The 21,983-nt window shown below is 43.8% G+C and overlaps 1 protein-coding gene across 3 annotated transcripts in view; it reads left to right on the forward strand.

Moving 5' to 3' along the window:
• The first annotated feature begins 1,619 nt into the window (after nt 1-1,619).
• Nucleotides 1,620-21,983, forward strand: part of dhx40 (DEAH-box helicase 40) — a 35,735-nt gene continuing 15,371 nt past the window's right edge. The window contains exons 1-9 of one of the 3 annotated variants that reach the window (XM_033045778.1): nt 1,620-1,817; nt 10,606-10,751; nt 12,339-12,458; nt 13,677-13,910; nt 14,657-14,723; nt 17,004-17,135; nt 17,398-17,497; nt 19,172-19,258; nt 21,720-21,902. In XM_033045778.1, the coding sequence (XP_032901669.1) occupies nt 1,793-1,817; nt 10,606-10,751; nt 12,339-12,458; nt 13,677-13,910; nt 14,657-14,723; nt 17,004-17,135; nt 17,398-17,497; nt 19,172-19,258; nt 21,720-21,902 (1,094 nt within the window). In that variant the 5' untranslated portion in view covers nt 1,620-1,792. Of the gene's footprint in view, nt 1,818-5,370; nt 5,655-10,605; nt 10,752-12,338; nt 12,459-13,676; nt 13,911-14,656; nt 14,724-17,003; nt 17,136-17,397; nt 17,498-19,171; nt 19,259-21,719; nt 21,903-21,983 lie in introns of those variants that run through there. The other 2 variants (XM_033045777.1, XM_033045779.1) reach the window with 2 other exon arrangements.

Genomic DNA, 21,983 nt, shown 5'->3' on the forward strand with positions numbered 1-21,983 from the left:
ACCAATGTCACTAGAGAAAATGACCTAGTCACAATCATATTAGTCTCGATGAGAACTTACTGTGTACAATTTGGCTGTAGTGTTTCTGACATTTTAATAATTTCTGCATCCTAATGCCCTCAAATCATACATTTAATCCAATTTTATTAATTTACCAACTTCCCAGTTTGCACTTGCAGCTAAACCTGGCAGCTGAGTGCATGTCGGAGGTGAGAGATGACATGCAAGAGGGTTGAGTTCAGAGGGACTGAACTTACACTCCTTTCCCACTCCAGGTTTCTGGATCAAACAGGGGAATCCACGCTGGGCATATCAGTGATGATGAGTCCCTAGCGTCTGCCATTTACAAGACAGCATCATTCACTTCAGAACATTAATTATCTTAGACGGAAATCTAATTAGGGGTGAGAAAAGGAGTGATCGGTGGCCTGAAGTGTAACTAAAGCACTCAATGATCTCAATGTCTGCAAGGCTACCACATCCATGATTGATAAATATACTAGTCTGTTCCATTTTACAGCCGAGGGTTTGAATGCAATTAGGGACACCTTGGAGAGTCTGCTGTGATTCACTTCTTGAGCAGCTGTGATTCTTATGGTGGATGTTTGGGGAGGAAAGAGTTCTAGAATTTTAACCCAAACTTCAGGGTGATACTCTGAGCAATGGCTCAGTGGGTTATGATTGGGTGCTGTTTATGTGGACTTTGAACATTCTCCCCGTGACATGGATTCCACTGGGTGCTCTGATTTCCTCCCACACCCCAACGGCAGTGGTTTGGTAGGTTAATTGGCCGCTAAATATCACCCACTGCGCGGGTGGGGGTGGGGTGAAGGTATAATAGGTTATTGGGGGGTAATTAGAGGGGAACGGGATTAGTAGACGATTAAATGGCCTCCTAATCTAAAGAGATAGGCATCACTGATAGTTTTTGATTCCCTGGGCGTGGCTGGAATGTGTGCTGAGTCACGAAAAGAAATAAAGGTATAGCAACAAGGAAAGACACGAATGCTGGAGTAACTGAGCGGGTCAGGCAGCATCCCTGGCGATCATGGATACGTGACGTTTCGGGCCTGGCAGCACCTGCAGTTTCTTGTTTCTATAATTAGCAACAAGTCTTCATCATTGTGGTTCAATCCTCATTGCATACCCGAGAGATGTTGAAGGGAGAGTGCCAGAGGGAGCGCCGCGCTGTCGGAGGGCTGGTGCGGAGAGAGTTTCAGTCTAAAGAGCCTCACTCGAATTTAAACTGTTGTCACTTGTTCTGGATCGTTCTCTGGTGGAGGATTGTATCACTTCTCCGTGATCTCTCGAACGGGACACGCATTCACTGACCAAACGGGGAGAGAAGCCACAGTTTCCTCAGTAAAATCCATCAATTCCAATGCAAAACACGAAGTGCTAGAGGGACTCGGAGCTACCTGTCCACATGAGTTCCACCAAAACTTTGTGTTTTGGTCAGGATTCCAGCATCTACAGTCTCCTGTGTCTTCATCCATTCCGATGTTCCTTCTGCTGATAATGTGGGCAACTAGAGACCTCTGGTGGAGGGAGACTCGCGTCGCCGTATATCCCTGAACGACCCATTGTCATTTTTTGTGCCTGTTCGACAAGGTCGGGGTACAACAGCATCCGCTGGCATGGTATTCTTACCGTCGAAAGCCATTCCAGAAGCATTCGCAAAAGTCGACAAGAAACCACGTCATGAGAAATTAGAGAAATACAAGAGGCCGCAGATGTTGGAATCTCGAGCAAAAGTGCTGGAGGAACCCACTGAGTCAGGCTACATCTGTGGATGGAATGGACGGTCGACGTTTCAGGTCAGGATTATTCGTCAGGCTGGAGTTCCGAACCGAAACGTCGCCTATCCCATTCCCTCCACATATGTTGAGTTCCTCCCGCAGTCTGTTTATTACTCCGGATTGTAGCCTCTTGTACCGCTATGTACCGCGTGATTTCCTTCCCAGCTAAAGGCCTATCAATTTCTGGACTTGAATATTCTCTGTGTTTGAGCCACCACAACCTTCTTGGATGGAGAATTACAAAAGTTCTCAAAAGTAGAAACAATTATTTTCATCTCTGTGCCGAATTTGCAAGCTCCTCTTCTGAAACTGACTTCTTGTTCACAGCACAGGAACAGGTCCACATGGTGCCAAGATAAACGAATCTCCTCTGCTTGTGTGTGATCAATATCCGTTCAGTCCCGTCATATGAGCCTCTGAAATGCTACTGTATATTCCTCCACCATCACCCCTGGCAGCACATTCCAAGCACCAAACCCCCCATGTTTAAAAAAAAAATGCCCGCACAAGTGAAGGGAAGGGGTGATTAGCAGATGGGTGTAGTTAGTGACAAAGTCTAGAGATAAAAAGGAGACAAAATGTGCCAGATTAGGAAAGAAGAGAAATGTAAAGCCAGTGTATGATGAGGGAAAAGAGCAGGGTGATGGGAGAAATTTATGTGCACCAGGATTGTGTGGGGACAGGAGAAAAGGAGGCATATTACTTGAAAATTGAGAATGCACAAAGGCGGGGAAGGTTGTTGTGGGGCTGTTTCCACTGGCTGGTTGAAAGGTGAAGATCATTATCCAAGGTTAAGGTTTGGCATTTAAGACTGAGATGAGAAAGAATTACACATGTTTGGAATTCTTTGGCTCAGCAAGTGTGATAAGGCATTCAGTCATTTTGTGGATAGAAAAGGAATGTAAACTAGACTTAGATGAACAGCTGTTATTTTAGTGAATGTTGGAGCAGGCTCAAGCAGCCTTTTGACATTAACATCATTGAAAAGGCTCCTTTAAATGGAGCTCAATACTCTCACTCACTGAAGGATTACAGAGTAACCATTGCGACCACCCAACTCTCTCCAGACCTTTGGACTTGGCAATGACCGTGAGTGGAATCCAAAGTAAATAAGGGTCAAAACTTTGTAGTTTGGATGATTTTGTAATAGTGGTCATCTGTGGATTATGTAAGATACCAATATTTGGATTATTTAAACTGTTTAAGGACTGCGGTGGGACTGCACAATTTTAAAAATCCTTTTGCATTAATTATTAACCCCCAAAGAGGGTTTCACAGGATCTGCTTTTATTAAACCTAACAACAAGGGAACATAGGAGCAAATAGGTGGAAGGGCAGGTAGTGTAGAGAAAGCAATGACTCTTGCAGAAGGATTTGGATAGGTTGGGAGAGTGGGCAGAGAAGTGCAGAAGGAATATAGTGTAGCAAAGTGTGGAGTCATGCATTTTGATAGTAGGGAATAAAGGCATAGATTGTTTTCTAAATGGAGAGAGAATCCAGAAATCGGAGGTGCAAATGGACTTGGGAGTGCTGGTGCAGGATTCCCCAAAAGTTAATCTGCAAGTCGAATCGGTAGTAAATAAAGCAAATGCAATGCTAGCATTTATTTTGAGAGGGCTTGTATATTAAAAAAAAACAAGGATGTAATGCTGAGGCTCTATAAGGCGCTGGTCAGGCTGCATTTGGAATATTGAGAGCAGTTTTGGGCACCATATCTGAGGAAAGATGTGCTGGCTCTGGAGAGGGTCCAGAGGAGGTTCACAAGAATGGTCCCAGGAATGTTAACATCGGTTAACATATGATGAGCATTTCACGGCACTAGGCCTGTACTCACTGGAGTTTAGAAGACTGAGGGAGGGGGGGGGGCTCATTGAAACATACAGAATAGTGAAAGGCTTGGGTAGAGTGGATTTGATATTGTTAGGTGCTTTTTTGGAATTGAATATAGAGAAATGTGAGGTGTTGCATTTTGGGAAGTCTAAAATGGGCAGGACCTACACAGTGAATAGTAGGGTTCTGGGGAGTGTTGTAGAGCAGAGGGATCTAAGAGTGCACGTCCATGGTTCCTTGAAGGTGAAATCGCAGATAGATAGGTTGGTCAAAAAGGCATTTGGCACATTGGACTTCATCAGTCAGAGTATTGAGTATAGAAGTTCACAAATTCACAAATTATTGGGAGTAGAATTTGGCCATTCGGCCCATTGAGTCTAATCTGCCATTCAATCATGGCTAATCTCTGCCTCCCAATCCCATTTTCCTGCCTTCTCCCCATAACCCTTGACACCCGTTCTAATCTCTGCCTTAAAAACATCCACTGACTTGACCTCCACAGCCCTCTGTGGCAATGAGTTCCATAGATGAACTACCCTCTGACTAAAGACGTTCCTCATCACCTCCTTTCTAAAAGAGCGACCTTTAATTCTGAGGCTATGACCTCTGGTCCTAGACTTTCCCATCAGTGGAAACATCCTTTCCACATCCACTCTATGCCTTTCATTATTCTGTAAATTGGGAGGTCATATTGCAGTTGTATAAGACGTTTGTGAGACTGCATTTAGTGTATTGTGTTCAGTTCTCCATGTTATAGGAAAGATGTTTTCAAGCTGGAAAGGGTACAGAAAAGATTTACGAGGATATTGGCAGGACTAGAGGGTCTGAGCTATAGGGGGAGGTTGAGTAGACTGGGACTATTCTTTGGAGCGCAGCAGGATGAGCGGTGAGCTTCTAGAGGTGTATACAATCATGAGAGGAATAGATCAGGTAGATGCACAGAGACTTTTGCCTAGAATAGGCGAATCGAGGACAAGAGAACATAGATTCAAGGTGAAAGGGAAAATATATAATAGGAATCTGAGGGGTACCCTTTTCATACAAAGGGTGGTGGGGAAATGGAGCAAGCTGCCAGAGGAGGTAGTTGAGGCAGGGACTATCCCAACATTTAAGAAACAGTTAATCAGGTACATTGATAGGATAGATTTGGAGGGAAATGGGCGTGTATCACTCTATGACTATGAATCTATTGATATGGATGGTCTTCATTCTCAGATGAGCCTAGCTGACCCAATCCGAAACATTGCCTATCCATTTCCTTCACAGATGCTGCTTGACAAGCTAAGTTACTCCAGCGCTTTGTGTTTTGTTTAAGATTCCAGCATCTGCAATTCTTTGTGTCTGCTGTCAAACAGCTGGTGGGACTCATAACATGCTCATTTAAAGTTCAGGTGGGTATCGGTTCATGCTACACTGGGTTAATATTTTGCTGTTCCCCCGGTTAGATATATTGCTGGGCATAAAGTCTGAAGAAGGGTCTCGACCCGAACCGTCACGCATTCCTTCTATCCAGAGATGCTGCCTGTCCCGATGAGTTACTCCAGCATTTTGTGTTTATCAATGCCAGGAGTTGGATTCGATACAGTGGTTGCTGAGACTGCTATTTCGCCACAAGGCAGGAGAGGGCGCAGGGGAGCAGAATCCGCAGCGCAGCGTTCCCCAGGGAAACTCCCTCGGCTCTGGGTGGCGCCACGATCAAGACGTGTGTACGTCACCGGGCGCGGCGTGCTGACGTCCCGCGGCTTGACGCAGCGAGCCTGGTGCACCGACTCCAGCTCTCGGCGACCGGCAGGCAGCAGGAGGGAGAGCAGGAGACGGGGCCCGGCCCAGGCCTAGGCCGAGGGAGGATGCCCCGAGAGCGCAGGGGAGCAGAGGGATGGACCGGGCCACGGCCTGAGTCGCTGCCCATTTGGCGGCACAGGGAGCAGCTGGTCCAGGCGGTCAGGGACCACCCGTTCCTCATCGTGAGCGGAGAGACAGGCAGCGGGAAAAGCACTCAGCTCCCGCAGTTTCTGCATTGCGCAGGTGAGGCCGGGCCCGGGGAGCCCCGACAAGTCTGGGAGGCCCCCCATCGCCGCCCGCAGGGCCCCGGCCATCCCCCCGGGAGCCCATGCCCGTGGGGTCTCGCCCACCCCTCTGCGTCCACACGTGCTAAGCTCCTCCAGTGTGCAGGACGGAACTGTTTACACCAAAGATCTTATAGCTATAGGGTGATTTCACGAAAGGTCACTGGAGCGTAGATCCGCACCCACGTGACCGAAAATTTTAACTGGAGTACATGCGTCATTTCCGGTACATGTTAGTGGATGGGAAAACACGCACTTTCACACCCGTTAAAAACATCGAAAACGGCCAGTTTTTGAGCTGCAAATTACTGTGCCAGTCGGGGTGACCGTGAGGCACAGCTACCTAAATTTACAGTCCAAAAGAAAGATAGAAACTAAGGTAAATTCAAGAGGGAGCTGAAGGTGCAAAAACAGCGGAAGTGCTTAGCGGACATTTGCCGTGGAGATTTAAAGATCGAAAATATCGGGAATTATCGCGTTTGCTCGCTGCATTTCATCAAAAGTAAGGCATTATTGACTTTTTATCTTTATTCATTTGTTATATGAAAAGTTTTAAAAGTGAAAAATCCGTCAGTAAAATTGCAAAATCGCCCATGGTTCTCAGGTGGGTTTTAACATGCAAAATGAAAACGCTTCTGAAGCTCCATTTACCATTTAAATAATCGTTCAAAGTTCAGCATCAACTTGCAGAGCTATAGATGCTTGAGCTGCGACCAAATCTGCTTTAATACTCTCTTCTTGTTGCACGTGCATGGCGTTCTTGTGCACATTGTCTATCCTGCTCACAGTGGGTGCCCAATCAGGATTGTTGACATCATTCCATGCGGCAGGCTTGTCTGTTATTAGATGATAAATAAATAAGTAGTTTGGGTGATTGTGCAGGCTTTAAACAAGAAACATTGAGAAATATATTTTGGCAAATAATAAAATGTCCTGATTTTGTCCAACTAACAGCTGACAATTATCCCATTCCTTAGCTTGCATCTGAGTAAAATTTATTTCAAAACGCATTGATAGTTTACGATTATTTAAATGGTAAATGGAGCTTCAGAAGCGTTTTCAAAACCCACCTGAGAACCATGGGCGATTTTGCAATTTTACTGACGGATTTTTCACTTTTAAAACTTTTCATATAACAAATGAATAAAGACAAAAAGTCAATAATGCCTTACTTTTGATGAAATGCAGCGAGCAAACGCGATAATTCCCGATATTTTCGATCTTTAAATCTCCACGGCAAATGTCCGCTAAGCACTTCTGCTGTTTTTGCACCTTCAGCTCCCTCTTGAATTCACCTTAGTTTCTATCTTTCTTTTGGACTGTAAATTTAGGTAGCTGTGCCTCACGGTCACCCCGACTGGCACAGTAAATTGCAGCTCAAAAACTGGCCGTTTTTGATGTTTTTAACGGGTGTGAAAGTGCGTGTTTTCCCATTCACTAACATGTACCGGAAGTGACGCATGTACTCCAGTTAAATTTTGCGGTCACGTGGGTGCGGATCTACGCTCCAGTGACCTTTCGTGAAATCACCCTATAGCTATAAGATCTTTGGTTTACACCAAAGATAGATGCAAAATACTGGAGTAACTCAGCGGGACAGCTCCTCTAGTGCTTTGTTTTGGCTTCCAGCATCTGTCGTGAGTCCACAGACGTCCCAGCCTGAGGCCAATAGAATACAGCAAGATAGCACAAGCATGTGATGACCACATAGCAGGCAAATAGACCATTTGGCCAAACTCGTTCACCCTCATCTAAGCTGCTCCCATTTGCCAGCGTTTGGCCCATTTCCCTCTAAACCTTTTCTATCCATGTTTATGTCTATTATTGTCACATATACTGATAGTCACATGTACCTGCAAATAGCTTTGTTTTGCATATTATTCAGCCAAATCAAATAATGCTATACATAAATACACTGAAATCAAACTCAATAGGTAGAGGGAAGGGAGCAATACAGACTGCATAATATAATTATCTGCATAGGGCATCTGTTCCAGAGACAAAGTCCAATATCTACAGTGGTGTAGAGGAGAATGGCACTTTACTTCAATTTATGAAATACAAATGTCTTTTAAATGCTGTTATTGTACTTACCTCAACTATGTATTGTGGCAGATCGTTCCATATCAACACCACCTTCTAAATGGGAATTTGCTGCTCAGGTTCCTGTTAAATCTTGTCCCTCTCACCTGTCCTCCTGGTTCTTGATGTTTCCTACCCAGGATAAAAGGCTGCATTTATCGTATCTATTTCCCTTATAATTTTATACATCTCTCTGAGAAGTTGTGCTTGTTGAAGGTCATTGGGGCTTGAGACCAATCTAGGATCCTATATCCCAACATTTAAAAAAAAATTACGATGAGCTGGCCAAGAAAAAGTGAGCAGCTTTGTTGAAAGGCATGATGATGGATTTGTTGTTACTGATATATAGGAAAGAATGCACATCAGGTATTCCTTTCTGGTTCAAAAATACAAAAGGATAAGTGATCCCAGCACTGTTTGTGCAACAATTTATAGAAACATAGAAAATAGGTGTGGGAGTAGGCCATTCGGCCCTTCGATCCAGCACAGCCATTCAATATGATAATGGCTGACCATCCAGAATCAGTACCCCGTTCCTGCTTTTCCCCCATATCCCTTGATTATGGATAGTATTAGATCCAAAGTAGACTTGAAGCAAGCATAAGGGTTTGGGATCAGTAAAAATAGACCATCAGCATATTGCAACGAAAGTAATGCAAACTGTAAACATTTGTTCAAATATTTAAAAAAAAGTCAAGACAGATTAATTAGATTAAAAATGGAAATGTTATAACATGCAATAAAGAAATTAAGAGTAATTAAAGAAATACTTTTAATGAAAGTCTTACTTTTAATAACGTCTTAATGAAAGAAGACGAAAATAACTTCCTAGAAATGCTTGGGGATTAACAGTCTGAATACTCGGGATCATCTGGGATGTTGAGAGCTGATCGCATCCAAGGAGTATGCAGAATGTGCAGGAATCCTGTGTGGCCATTCCAATCCAAAGCAAGTGTAGTAATACCTCAATTAGTGCTTTAGATACATTCCTACAAGAAAGAAGTGCTAAATGAACGCTTTCTATGGGGTCTGGCATAGATAAGATGCAATCCTGATAAGTTATTTTTAACTCACTTATTCCATTCCTGACTCCAGTATAAAAAGAGATATAAAACATATGGATTTCCCAACTGGAACTTTGATTCCCCTTTGCAAATCCAACAAACCACTCCAGGGATGTACCTGACCCACTGAGTTACTCCAGCACCTGGTATTCTGCACAAGAATCGCCCAATCCTAACTGGAGAACTCCTAAACCATAATCCGACTACGCCCAGCAATAGGTAGACATAAAATGCTGGAGTAACTCAGTGGGACATGCAGCATCTCTGGAGAGAAGGAATGGGTGACGTTTTGGGTCTCTTCGTCTTCAGACTCTGTGCCCATTAGATATATGCCCAGCAATATATTTAACCGGGGAAACAGCAAAATATTAACCCAGTGATGTATGAACCTATACCCACCTGAACCTTAATGGGTAAATTAGCTGCTCATACCCGGCAGTAGGTGCCTGGAGACTCCTAGGAGCTGGGAAATCTTGTTCCTTGCACTCCTGTGTGTGCAAATCGCCCAGGAAGATCACCCGCACTTACCCGGTAGAATACTCCGCCAGCTTCAGGCGCTAGCAAATCCTGCCTCTTGCACGGGGAAAATCACCCGTCCTTGCCCAGTAGAAGGATCCACAGACACAGTCGCCACAGCCCCTGATACACCACTACACAGCGAACACAGCGACACCGTCTGACAACTATGTCTCTGTCACGGTTCAAAAGCACCTCCATGCTACCTATTACGTGCCCGACATTCATTTAAGCCAAGGCGTGACTGGAGGAATAAGGCTCCAATTTGAAAGAGCTCTATAACAAAGCAGCGTTATGCGGGGCAGCATTAAGCGAGGTTTACCTGTATACCATTATCCCATCTTGGATACTGTTGAGCGCACACCTGTTCAGTAGGAAGCTGCAGCGGCAGTTAGGTCTGAGATATATAGGGCAAGGGTGAAGTCAATAGTATTCAATAGATTATGGAACAGTTTCTATAGAGAGAAAACAATCCAAATCTATCCGACCTTTCCTTGTAGCGGGAGCCCGCTAATTCCGGCAGTATTCTGGGAAATCTCTACATCCTCCAAAGCCGCCACATCCTTCCTGGGTAATGGAGGTGACAAAAACTGCACTGATCACTCCAAATGCGACCTAACCAAAGACTCAGAGAGTTGCATCATGACTTCCTGACTCTTATACTCAATGCCCCTAGCAATGAAGGAAAGCATATTAAACTTCTGCTTTACTCCCTATCTACTCATGCTACCACCTTCAGTGAGCGATTAAATTGGACTCCAAGATCCCTCTGCACATCAATACTGTTAAGGGTCTTGCCATTAACAGTCTACTCTCTCCTTACATTTAATGTCCCAACAACCAACACCTCACACATGCTTGGAATCAGCCATTTCTCCACCCATTTCTGCAGCTGATTTATATTCCGCTGTATCTCTGACAGATTTCCCCACTGTCTGCAACTCCTCCAATTTTAGTGTCAGCAAACTTATAAACCCAACATAGACACAAAAAGCTGGAGTAACTCAGTGGGTCAAACAGCATCTCTGGAGATGAGGAATAGGGGATATTTCGGGTCGAGACCTAGCTTTTTGCGTCTATCTTCAGTTTAAACCAGCATCTGCAGTTCCTTCCGACACACTTACTCACCAACCCATCTACATTTAGGCTCAAGTTATTTATATATGCAGAGGTTAAATGTTTCTGGGCCGGGGAGAGGTCAAGGGCGGGCTAGGTCTTTATGCTTTAAGTTTCCCTTTTCCCTTGCAGGACTCGGACGGTGTGGGCTGATTGGGGTGACGCAGCCCCGGCGAGTGGCTGCCATTTCGGTGGCCCTGAGAGTGGCTGAGGAGATGGGCTGTAATCCGGGGCGGACAGTGGGTTACCAGGTGCGCTTCGACGACTGCACCTCTGAGGTGAGAGGTCACCAGTGAGTCGGTCATGGTGTCAATGGTTCAATGTGAAGGATGTTTGCATTGGAGGCCCTATGCAGTCAGTCACAAGGTGGCTGAAATTGGACCTGGGTTGTAGGCTGTGTGCAGCCCTGGCCTTGAAAGCTGATTGATTATTTAGTAGCTTGGGCGATCGTTTCGCCGAACACCTCCGCTCAGTCCGCAATAACCTACCTGACCTCCCGGTGGCTCAGCACTTCAACTCCCCCTCCCATTCCCAATCCGACCTCTCTGTCCTGGGTCTCCTCCATTGCCAGAGTGAGCAACAGCGGAAATTGGAGGAACAGCACCTCATATTCCGTCTGGGGACCTTGCGTCCTTATGGCATTAACATTGAATTCTCCCAATTTGGCTAGCCCTTGCTGTCTCCTCCCCTTCCTTAACCCTCTAGCTGTCTCCTCCCACCCTCCCATCCGCCCGCCCTCGGGCTCCTCCTCCTCATCCCCTTTTCCTTCTTTCTTTTCCCCCCCCCACCCCCCATCAGTCTGAAGAAGGGTTTCGGCCCGAAACGTCGCCTATTTCCTTCGCTCCATAGATGCTGCTGCACCCGCTGAGTTTCCCCAGCAATTTTGTGTACCTTTGATTATTTATAACGCTTGCTTTGTCTATCTTGATGTGCAAGTCTGCCTGCCTGTGACATTTTGACTATGTATTTCTCCATGTCATTTTGTCTGCATCTCTCCTACTCTGCCCGCTTTTCAGAGTAGGAGAGATGCAGACAAAATGTGATGCAGAAATGGTTTCCAGTAGTGGGAGCGTCGTAAAAGGGCGAACCTTTAGAAATACGGATGAGCAGGTGGAATTTCTTTAGCCAGAGGGTGGAATCTGTGGAATTCATTGCCACAGATGGCTGTGGTGGCTAAGTCATCGGGTATCTTTAAAATTCAGATTGATACGTTCTTGATTAGTAAGGGTGTCATGGGAAGATGGCAGGAGAATGGGGTTGAGAGAAAAACAAACTAACCATGATCAAATGACAGAGCAGACTCGATGGGCTGAATGGCATAATTATGCGACTGAGTTATATAAACTTATGAATTTATCTACCCTAAATATTATTACTTTATGTTAAAAAATCTGAAGAAAACATGTTTTTCTTTCTCCCCCCACTTGTTGTGATGTCCACAAAATCGATATTTAACTCCTGGAGAATCAAGGGGCTAAATGAAGAAGGCTCCCAACCGGAAACATTGCATATCCTCTACAGATGCTGCCTGACCCACTGAGTTACTCCAACTATTTATGTTTTACTCATGGGACTAAATGTTTTCTCTGGTCCTTATGAAATCAGCCACAACATATATCCTTGCCAAATCAGATAAGCCTGTGAAGGAGAAACAAAGAGAAGGATAAACAAAAAATGCTGGAGTAACACAGTGAGACAGGCAGAATCTCTGGACAGAGGGAATGGGTGACGTTTCGGGTCGAGACCCTTCTTCAGACAAGGATATCTTGGTGGAGTGGGAGGAGATTTCGAGGAATTTGCATCAGTTGGCTTGAATGGACTCCTGAGCCGTAAATTTAATATAACAATGGTTCCGTTTTCCTCAGGACACTACAATAAAGTACATGACTGATGGCTGCTTGTTGCGAGAAATTCTTCATGACCCAGGCCTCAATCGGTACAGCGTTGTTGTTCTGGATGAGGCCCATGAGAGAAGCCTCAGCACTGTTAAGTAACACTTTGGCATTCTTGTGAATTTTGACTGACTTTGTTAATGCTATTTCTCTTCTCAATTTCCTGTTTATTTCTCTGGAAACGGGCCCTTTGGCCTACTGAGTCCACACCAACCATCGATCACCCATTTACACCAGTTCTATGTTATCCCACTTTCTCATCCACTTGCTATACCAGAGCAAATCTGGAGGAAACGCACTCTCAGAGAGAACGCGCAAATTGCAGATAGACACCTCCCGAGGTCAGGATCAAACCCAGGTCTCTGGCTCTATAAGATAGCAGCGCTACCAGCTGTGTAACAATGCCATCCTCCAGAATAAAACAGCACAGCAGAAAGCCATTTGGCTCATCGTACCTATGCTGGTGTCTCTGGGATAGCTATCCAATTAGACTCAGTTGCTTGCCCTCCCTAACAACTTTACACCTTGAGTTTTTGGCCAACACTCTCATAAAGCCACCATGGAGTATGTTTCCAGACTATACATTTCAAATCTCAGTTGCTTGTTTAAAAAAAAAATGATCTCTCATCTCTATCTTTTGCTAAGTAACAGGAGTCCCAGAATAAGACTGGTGTAAAGCCCCTCTAATTTCCCTCTGACACCCCTCAGGAGCAGTGGCAACTCATAAATTTGGGTCCTTTTGTTTAATTGACCCTCCTACCATGAGAAACAGTCACCCATAATGAATATCATTCACAGTACTTTAATTGCAGAATTCTTCCTGTTACATCTTTTCAAAGACACCTTTCCATTGAAGTCAATGTCAGCAAGGCATCCTTCATGAGTGGGAAACTGTTCCTCCCAAGTCATCAACTCCAGAGTTTTGAATCACGGGCAGTGAAGGTCCATTGATGCAAACTTCCTCTCTATATGGATGCTACAGCCATAGAGACATACAGCACGGAAACATGCCTTTCAACCCAACTTGTGCATGAAAACTAAGATGCCCCATCTACGCTAGTCCCACCTGCTCACATCTGGCCCATATCTCTCTAAACCTTTACTATCCATGTATGTGTCCAAATGTCCTTTAAATGTAGTTTTACATGTTGTATAAATATGGGTACTGACCAAGTTGTCATTCTGGACTGGTCCCATTTGACTACATTTGGCTCATATCCCTCTACACCCTTCCTATCCATACATCTGTCCAAATGTGTCTGCCAGGGTTTTGTGTGCTTCTCCCTCTAATAAAGTCCCTTCTCCCCACAGGACATTCTCTTCGGCTTGCTCAAATCCCTGTCGGCACTGAGCACGACACCATCTGTGCGCGAGGTTCCCTTGAAGGTGGTGGTGATGTCAGCCACGCTGGAGACAGAAAAACTCTCAGAATTCCTCTACGGCTGCCCCATCTTCCACGTGTCGGGCAGGACTTATCCAGTCAAGGAATTATTCTGTGACCTGATTGGACCGAAGGATAAACTTGGCATGGGATTAGTTAAAGAGGTATTGTTAATCATCCTGCCTATTGCACAGCAAAGTCCCATTAAACTGCAGGTTCCCGATTTGAGCAGGGCTGTAGTGTCAGAGAAGGGGGAGCCATGTTTGAATATGTAGCACTCTTGTGTCTATTTGTTCCATGGCTTGAGTAGCTGGCCCAGACTAGTATTCTAGCGGGAGATCAAAGGGGAGGTCGTTTCTAAATCAATCTGAGCGTTATGGTTGCATTAAAAAAAGTCTCACGCCGACCCTTGGAAGATGATTGAAAGTTCTCCCATCCCTCCAACTCTGGTTCTTCCTCCACTACCAATGCTGCATCTTGGTTGTTTGCGATCTATGGCAAATTGCAACCTCTGGAATTCTTTTCCTCAATCTCCTAACCCTTTTCAGCTAAAATGAATCTTAAAATTAACCTCCGATCAGACATACAATTACTGGTCCTAATGTCTCCTTTGGGTTGGTATAAATGATGTGTCTGACTATATCTCAACAAATCTCCTTGGAATGAGAATAACCCTGTGGGGGGTGGGGGAAACAAGACCTTTTTATTGCTGACATTCGTCCTCTGAGAAACTGACCATTTACGTGAGTAAGTGGTTGTCCTCATTGCTCGACCTTATTGTAGGGAGTGGCCACCTACTGCTGAAATGATGAGCTGCAATGCACTATAGAACATTTGGTAAATACAAGATCATTCTTTTCGATCTGCACTGATTTGTTTGAGGTAATATTGTCTTGTTCCTCTCTCCGAGGTTGTTAGTGTCACTTTGGACATACACATGAATGAGTCAGAGGGAGACATCCTGGTGTTTTTGACAGGTAAGGGGCTGGCAGTGCTGATTAACCCATCTGTTGTTTCCCCACGTATTGAAGGCAAAGTGTTTAGTTGCCAGAATGTTTAGTTGCCAGTTTTTAATGCCAATTTATGTGAGGTAGCCCCATACAGCAAATTCCTGTACATTTGCTCTGGTCACCTCTGAACACTTTGACGCTGAGATGCGTGTTTCATAACAGAATTTTGAGCAGGTTCAAGGTTGACGAGACCTGGGCAATATTAATTCTTTAACTAAAGTCACTTATGACATAGATAGGGTAGACAGTCAGACCCTTTTTGGGTGGAAATGTTCAACACGAGGCCATAGCTATGAGGTGAGAGGGGGAGAGTTTAATGGCGATGTGTGGGACATTTTTTTTTTACAAGTAGTGGGAGCTTGGAACGTGCTGCAAGGGGTGGTGGTGGAGGTAGATACGTGGTGAAGTTAACGATAGTGGAGTTTAAGAGGCTTTTAGATAGCAACAAACATTGCTGGGCTGTTCAATGTTCCACATCTGATTATGGAATCTTGCTCCCTGCACGTTGGCTACTGGTTTCTTACACTGGAAAATTACAATGCTTCAAAATGTCTTCATCTTGGCTGTAAAGTGACTTGAGGCATCAACTGGCTGCTAAACTGGGTTCTAAACTATTTGGGTCTTGCACTCCGAGACGCATTACAGTTTCACAGCTAAAGTGGCAGCAATATTGGAAATGAGTGTAGGATGTGATATTTTCCCAAGCTGCAAAATTTTAATTTGTTCTGATGCTTGTTTTAATTTAATTTTTTCTTGCTCTAATTTGGTTATTCAAAGTGTTTTCCAATTTTTACTTATTTCTTTTTCACATAGGTAAACTCTTTTGGATCGAAAGCAACATTTTAGGATGCCTTTTTAATGTCTGAAAACATATAAGGGATTTTATAAAACACAGAACAGTACTACATAGGGCCCTTTGGCCCACACACTCTGTGCCAAGTTAAACTATCTGCCTTGCCTCCAAAAGCTCCTTCCATGCCACTATTGTGGGAGTGTTGCTGTTGCTATTTTTTAGATACAATGTCAACTTATGGTCCTGTATAACTTCAGCACCACTTCCGGCAGCACATTCCAGGCACCTGCCATTCTCTGTGTCAAGCAGAACATGCCCTGCACATCTCCTTTACATTTTTTTCTCTTCACCGTAAAACTGACCTCTGGTCTTTAACGTTCCATTCTGAGAAAAAGGTTCTGACCCTACCCTTTCTATGCCTCTCTTAATTTTATATACTTCTATCAGGTTTCCTCTTAGCCTCTGACGCACAAGAGAAAACAATCTTAAGTTTGCCCAATCTATCTGTTCAGCTTATATACACTAATCTGGTCAGCATTCTGGTAAACCTCTTCTGGTCTCTGGTGAAGAGACCATTGTGCAGTGAAAACCAAATAGTTCAAACATGCCATTGAGGGATAGAACTGTGTTTTTCTTCCATATTCTGGCGAAAGCATGACACAGTACTTCATCACGTAGATGACCCTCAGAAGTGCCTGGATAAGTTTATTTGATTGAATAATTGATTGAAAGATACAGCATGGAAGCAGGCCCTTGGGCCCACCGAGTCCACCCCGACCATCGATCACTCACTCACACTAGTACTATGTCATCCCAATTTTTCATCCTCTCTCTACACGTTCGAGGCAATTTATAGAGGCCAGTTATCTTTGGGATTTGGGAGGACTCCAGAGCACTCGGTGGAAACTCTTGTGGTCAACATGCAAACTCCACACAGACAGCATCCGAGGTCAGGATCGAACGCAGGTCTCTGGCGATGGAGGCAATAAATACCAGCCTCACCAGAGATGTTTGCAGATCCCAAAAAAGAAAATGTTTTTAACATAACTAGTACTGTATAACATTCAGTGCTCAATTTCTTGGATTAGAGATGTTTAGGTGAAAAGATTATGCCTTTCTGTGACAAATTGTGATGAGGAAAAGCTCTTCCCTTTAGGGAGCCTGTCAATTACTAAAGACCAGAAATGTAAAACCATTTCTAAAAGATCAAAAGGGATGAGAAATGTTCTCAATTAAGTGCAGGGAATAGGAACTTTAGATCTGGAAACATGTGAGAGTTGATTCCATTCATAAAGTTGTTGGATGGTTGCTGGAGGAAGAATAATTTGCAGGATAATAGAAAGTGCAGACAATGAGATTGTGCGTCGCCTCCATGGGCCCAATGGCCTCCTATACTCTGGCCTGATGAGTCCATATGTTTGCAATGAAGCTAATGTGGTGTTTTGTTTGCACAGGGCAGTCTGAGATTGAGCGGGCGTGTGACTCGCTTTTCCAGAAAGGAGAATCCATTGATTATCAATATGATGTGAGAGATGGATCGGTTGAAGGATTGCTCATCCTGCCCCTCTATGGCTCCATGTCAACAGGTAACATTGGGTGCAAAAAAACACATTCCAGCATCTGTGCAGATGGGTTGTGTTAAATAAAAAAAATAACCCTTTTGTTCGCTGATGGATAATTGCTCGATGATTCAAAAGAAAAATATACCATTTCCCATTTTTGCACAGGCAGCCTCTTTCAGGCCAATGGTTAAACTAATGGTATTTTTTTCCTAACTGTAAGAATGCCCTTTTAATTAATATGCATGGTTCTCTTATCTTAGTCCTTACAGTGTTTTCTTTCCTTCAGATCAGCAAAGAAAGGTTTTCCTTCCTGCACCACCTCACATCAGGAAATGCATTGTTGCTACTAATATAGCAGCCACTTCTTTGACTATTGACAGAATAAGGTAAGAAAGTGCAAGCTAGGAGTTATTGCCAGTCCCTAATTAGGCTCTTATCTTGAGCTCTCTCCCAAGGAACTGATTAGTGGTGCCCAGCCATCATGTGATTTTTTTTCTTTTAGTCACAGAAAAACTGTACATCCAGACCAAGCATTGACGTGCATTTGGCCCCAGCAGGAATGCTTTACCCTGACTGGTCCTATTATCTACACAGTTCCTAAGTGATAAGGAGCAGGGTCTCTGGCAACTGCCTCTCTCTAGGTGCCACCTTTCTTTGCAGAGTGGCGGCTTTCCCACTGAACCTTTTGCAGAAAATGATTGTATAATTTCTGGTCATAAGTCTACTTGCTAAGCATTGCCAGGGCAGCCTTCAATAGGGAGAGTATATTTGCACATAGTCCACCTGGACACACTCTGTCAGACACCTCAGTGCAATACTGAGAAATGAAAGAGGTGCCATTTTATATTTTTAAAATGTTACAACGTCCCAGTCTACCAATTCTTGCTCTGGGTTTATTATTTTCTACCGAAATACTGTGAACATTTTCCAAAATCAGTACCCCGTTCCTGCTTTCTCCCCATATCCCTTGATTTTGTTAGCCCCAAGAGCTATATCTAACTCTCTTGAAAACATCCAGTGAATTGGCCACCACTGCCTTCTGTGGCAGAGAATGCCACAGATTCACAACTCTCTGGATGAAAAAGTTTTTCCACATCTCAGTCCTAAATGGCCTACCCCTTATTCTTAAACTGTGACCCCTGGTTCTGACCTCCTCAACATCGGGAAAATTTTTCCTGCATCTTGCCTGTCCAATCCCTGAAGAATTTTATATGTTTCTATAAGATCTCCTCTCATCCTTCTAAATTCCAGTGAATATAAGCCCAGTCGATCCATTCTTTGATCATCGGTCAGTCCTGCCATCTCGGATATTAACCTGGTGAACCTATGCTGCGCTCCCTCAATAGCAAGAATGTCCTTCCTCAAATGAGGAGACCAAAACTGCACACAAATACCAGGGTCCTGTACAACTGCAGCAGGACCTCCTTGCTACTATACTCAATTCCTCTCGCTATGAAGGCCAACATGCCATTTGCTTTCTTTACTGCCTGCTGTACCTGCATCCTTTATTTCAGTGACTGATACACAAGGACACCCAGGTCTTCTTGCACCTCCACTTTTCTTAATCTGACACCATTTAGATAAGGTTTTGGCATAGTGAAATTGTCCCCATAATCCTGACAAATAGATATCGTTCAATCAACATAATTATAAGTGATTATTTAGTTATTATTTCTTATATTAGTTAATTTTTGAATCCTATCTGTGGAAGCTACTTGTTGGCAAATTTGTGACCATGTTTCGAAGGCACTTCATTGGCAGCAAGCACTCGGGGAAAGCCCAGAGTTGTGGACAGTGATATAAAAGATATAAAATTCTCTGTTGAAAATACACCTCAGGGGGAAACCCCCCAGAATTTCATCTCCGATTGTACAGCTGGGAGCAGAGCAGAAATCAGGAAATGAAAGTTTTTATGCTCACGCATATGCAAAATATTTGGCAAAATTGGATAACTGTTTATTGCAAGTTGTGTATCATCAGGCGATGTGTATTGTACTTTTTGACTGGTGACTGCTTCTGCAGGATGCTGATGATTGCTTCCCATGCCTCTTTCATCACAGGTATGTTGTAGATTGTGGCTTCGTGAAGCAGCTGAATCACAATCCACTTGTTGGACTAGACGTACTGGAGGTTGTTCCTATTTCAAAGTGAGTTTAAAAAAAAAAAAATCGGTTCTCAATAAACCCACTTGTTGCAGACTCAGCATCCCAAGCCTTCACCCTATTCCTCTTGAAAAATGTCATAAGACCAAATCCCATCTGTGCATTCTTATTGAATCCTAAACTTGAATCCTAATCCTAAATCTCTCTATCGACTCTTTTGAGATGAGACTTAAAACTCATCTTTACTCTCAAGCCTTTCTTGACGTCCTTTGAGGGAGGGCTATATGTATGTATTTATGTATGTACGTATGAACCACTGTTGTATAACGTTAGTACCTCCACCAATGTAAAGCACTTTGGTCAACAAGTTTTTAAAATGTGCTATAGAAATAAAAGCGACTTGACGACTAAACTGAACCGTATTTGATCAACCCACTTCTCATTCATCCTGTTGTAATATTTACAGTGCATTCAGAAAGTATTCAGACCCCTTCATTTTTTCCACATTTTGGTACGTTACAGCCTTATTTTAAAATGGATTAAATTCATTTTCTTTTATCATCAATCTACACACAATACCCCAGAATGAAGAAGTGAAAACAGGTGTTTAGAAATTTTTGCAAATTAATTAAAAATAAATAACTGAAAAATCACATTTACGTAAGTATTCAGACCCTTTGCTATGATTATGACACTCAAAATTGAGCAAAATTGTCCGTAGACCTCCAAGACAGGATTGTGTCGAGACACAGATCTGGGGAAGGGTATAAAACTATTTCTGCAGCATTGGAGGTCCGAAGAGCACAGTGGCCTCCGTCATTCTTAAATGGAAGAACTTTGGAACCACCAGGACTCTTCATAGAACTGGCCCGGCCAAACTGAGCAATCGGGGGAGAAGGGTCTTGGTGACCGAGAACCCGATGGTCACTCTGACAGAGCTCCAGAGTTCCTCTGTGGAGATGAGAGAACCTTCCAGAAGGACAACTATATCTGCAGCACTCCACCAATCAGGTCTTTATGGTAGAGTGGCCAGACGGAAGCCACTCCTCAGTAAAAGGCACATAACAGCCCGCTTGGAGTTTGCCAAAAGGCACCTAAAGGGCTCTCAGACCATGAGAAACAAGATTTTCTGGTCTGATGAAACCAAGATTGAACTCTTTGGCCTGAATGCCAAGCGTCACGTCTGGAGGAAACCAGGCGTATCACCTGGCCAATACCATACCTACAGTGAAGCGTTGTGGTGGCAGCATCATGCTGTGGGGATGTTTTTCAGCGGCAGAAACTGGGAGACTAGAGGGAAAGATGAACGGAGCAAAGTACAGAGAGATCCTTGATGAAAACCTGCTCCAGAGCATTCTGGATCTCAGACTGGGGAGGAGGTTCACCTTCCAACCCAAACACACAGATAAGACAACGCAGGAGTGACTTCCTGACAAGTCTGTGGATGTCCTTGAGTGGCCCAGCCAGAGCCTGGCATTGAACCCGATCGAACATCTCTGAAGGGACCTGAAAATAGCTGTGCATCGACGCTCCCAATCCTACCTGACAGAGCTTGAGAGGATCTGCAGAGAAGAATGGGAGAAATTACCCAAATACAGGTGTGCCAAGCTTGTTGCGTCATACGCAAGAAGACTTGTGGCTGTAATCGCTGCCAAAGGTGCCTCAACAAAGTACTGAGTAAAGGGTCTGAATACTTATGTAAATGTGATATTTCAGTTACTTCTTTTTAATTACTTTGCAAACATTTCTAAACACCTGTTTTCGCTTTTTTATCATTGGGTATAGTGTGAAGATTGATGATAAAAAAATGAATGTAATGCATTTTAGAATAAGGCTGTAACGTAACAAAATGTTGAAAAAGTGAAGGGGTCTGAATACTTTCTGAATGCACTGTATGTAATGGATCAAACCCTGTGTGTATTCACTGTACATGAAACATGTGGAATTTAAAGATTGGAGATGTTTATGGGTCACCAATCTTCTTCAGACTTTAGGCTTCCTAATCCGAAACATTGGCTGTTCATTCCCTCCACAGATGCTGCCTGACCTACTGAGTTCAGGTTTAAGTGTATTATTGTCATGTGTACTGAGGTACAATGAAAATCTTTTGTGCATGCTATCAAATCAAATTGGATAATGCTATACCTGAATCCAATCAAGTCAAACTCAAGTACAAAAGATAGAGCAAAAGGGGAAGATGCAGAGTACAGAATATAGTTCTCAGCATTGTGGGGCCTCAGATCCATACACAAATTCCAATGTCCGCAATGGGGTAGAGGTGAATCACACAGCACCCTAACTTATGTAAGGACCATTCAGAAGCCTGATAATGGGAAGAAGTTCTTCCATTACTTTGTGGTTTGCTCAAGATTCCAGCATCTACAGTTTTTTGTGTCTCTATAATTTAAAAATACTGGCCCATCTTCAGCACAGTTAAAGTTTTTGCCTTGAGCCACAAAGTTTTTATTCCAGTTCAAGGCAAACCACCTTCTGTTGTCTCCTGCAGAAGTGAAGCCACGCAGCGGACTGGAAGAGCTGGACGAACGTCTGCTGGAAAATGCTACAGGATCTACAGCAAAGAATTCTGGGAGAAGTGCATGCCAGATCACATGGTCCCGGAGATCCAGAGAGCTAGTCTCACATCGGTCATCCTTACCCTGAAGTGCCTTGGTGTGAACAACGTGATTGGGTAACATGGTCCAGACACAATCTCTGCTCTTTAATTACCTTCCACAGAGATAAGGGATATTATCTTGCACCTGGACTGCTA

This window comes from Amblyraja radiata, chromosome 28 (assembly GCF_010909765.2).
Source record: "Amblyraja radiata isolate CabotCenter1 chromosome 28, sAmbRad1.1.pri, whole genome shotgun sequence".
Taxonomy (NCBI): Eukaryota; Metazoa; Chordata; class Chondrichthyes; order Rajiformes; family Rajidae; genus Amblyraja; species Amblyraja radiata.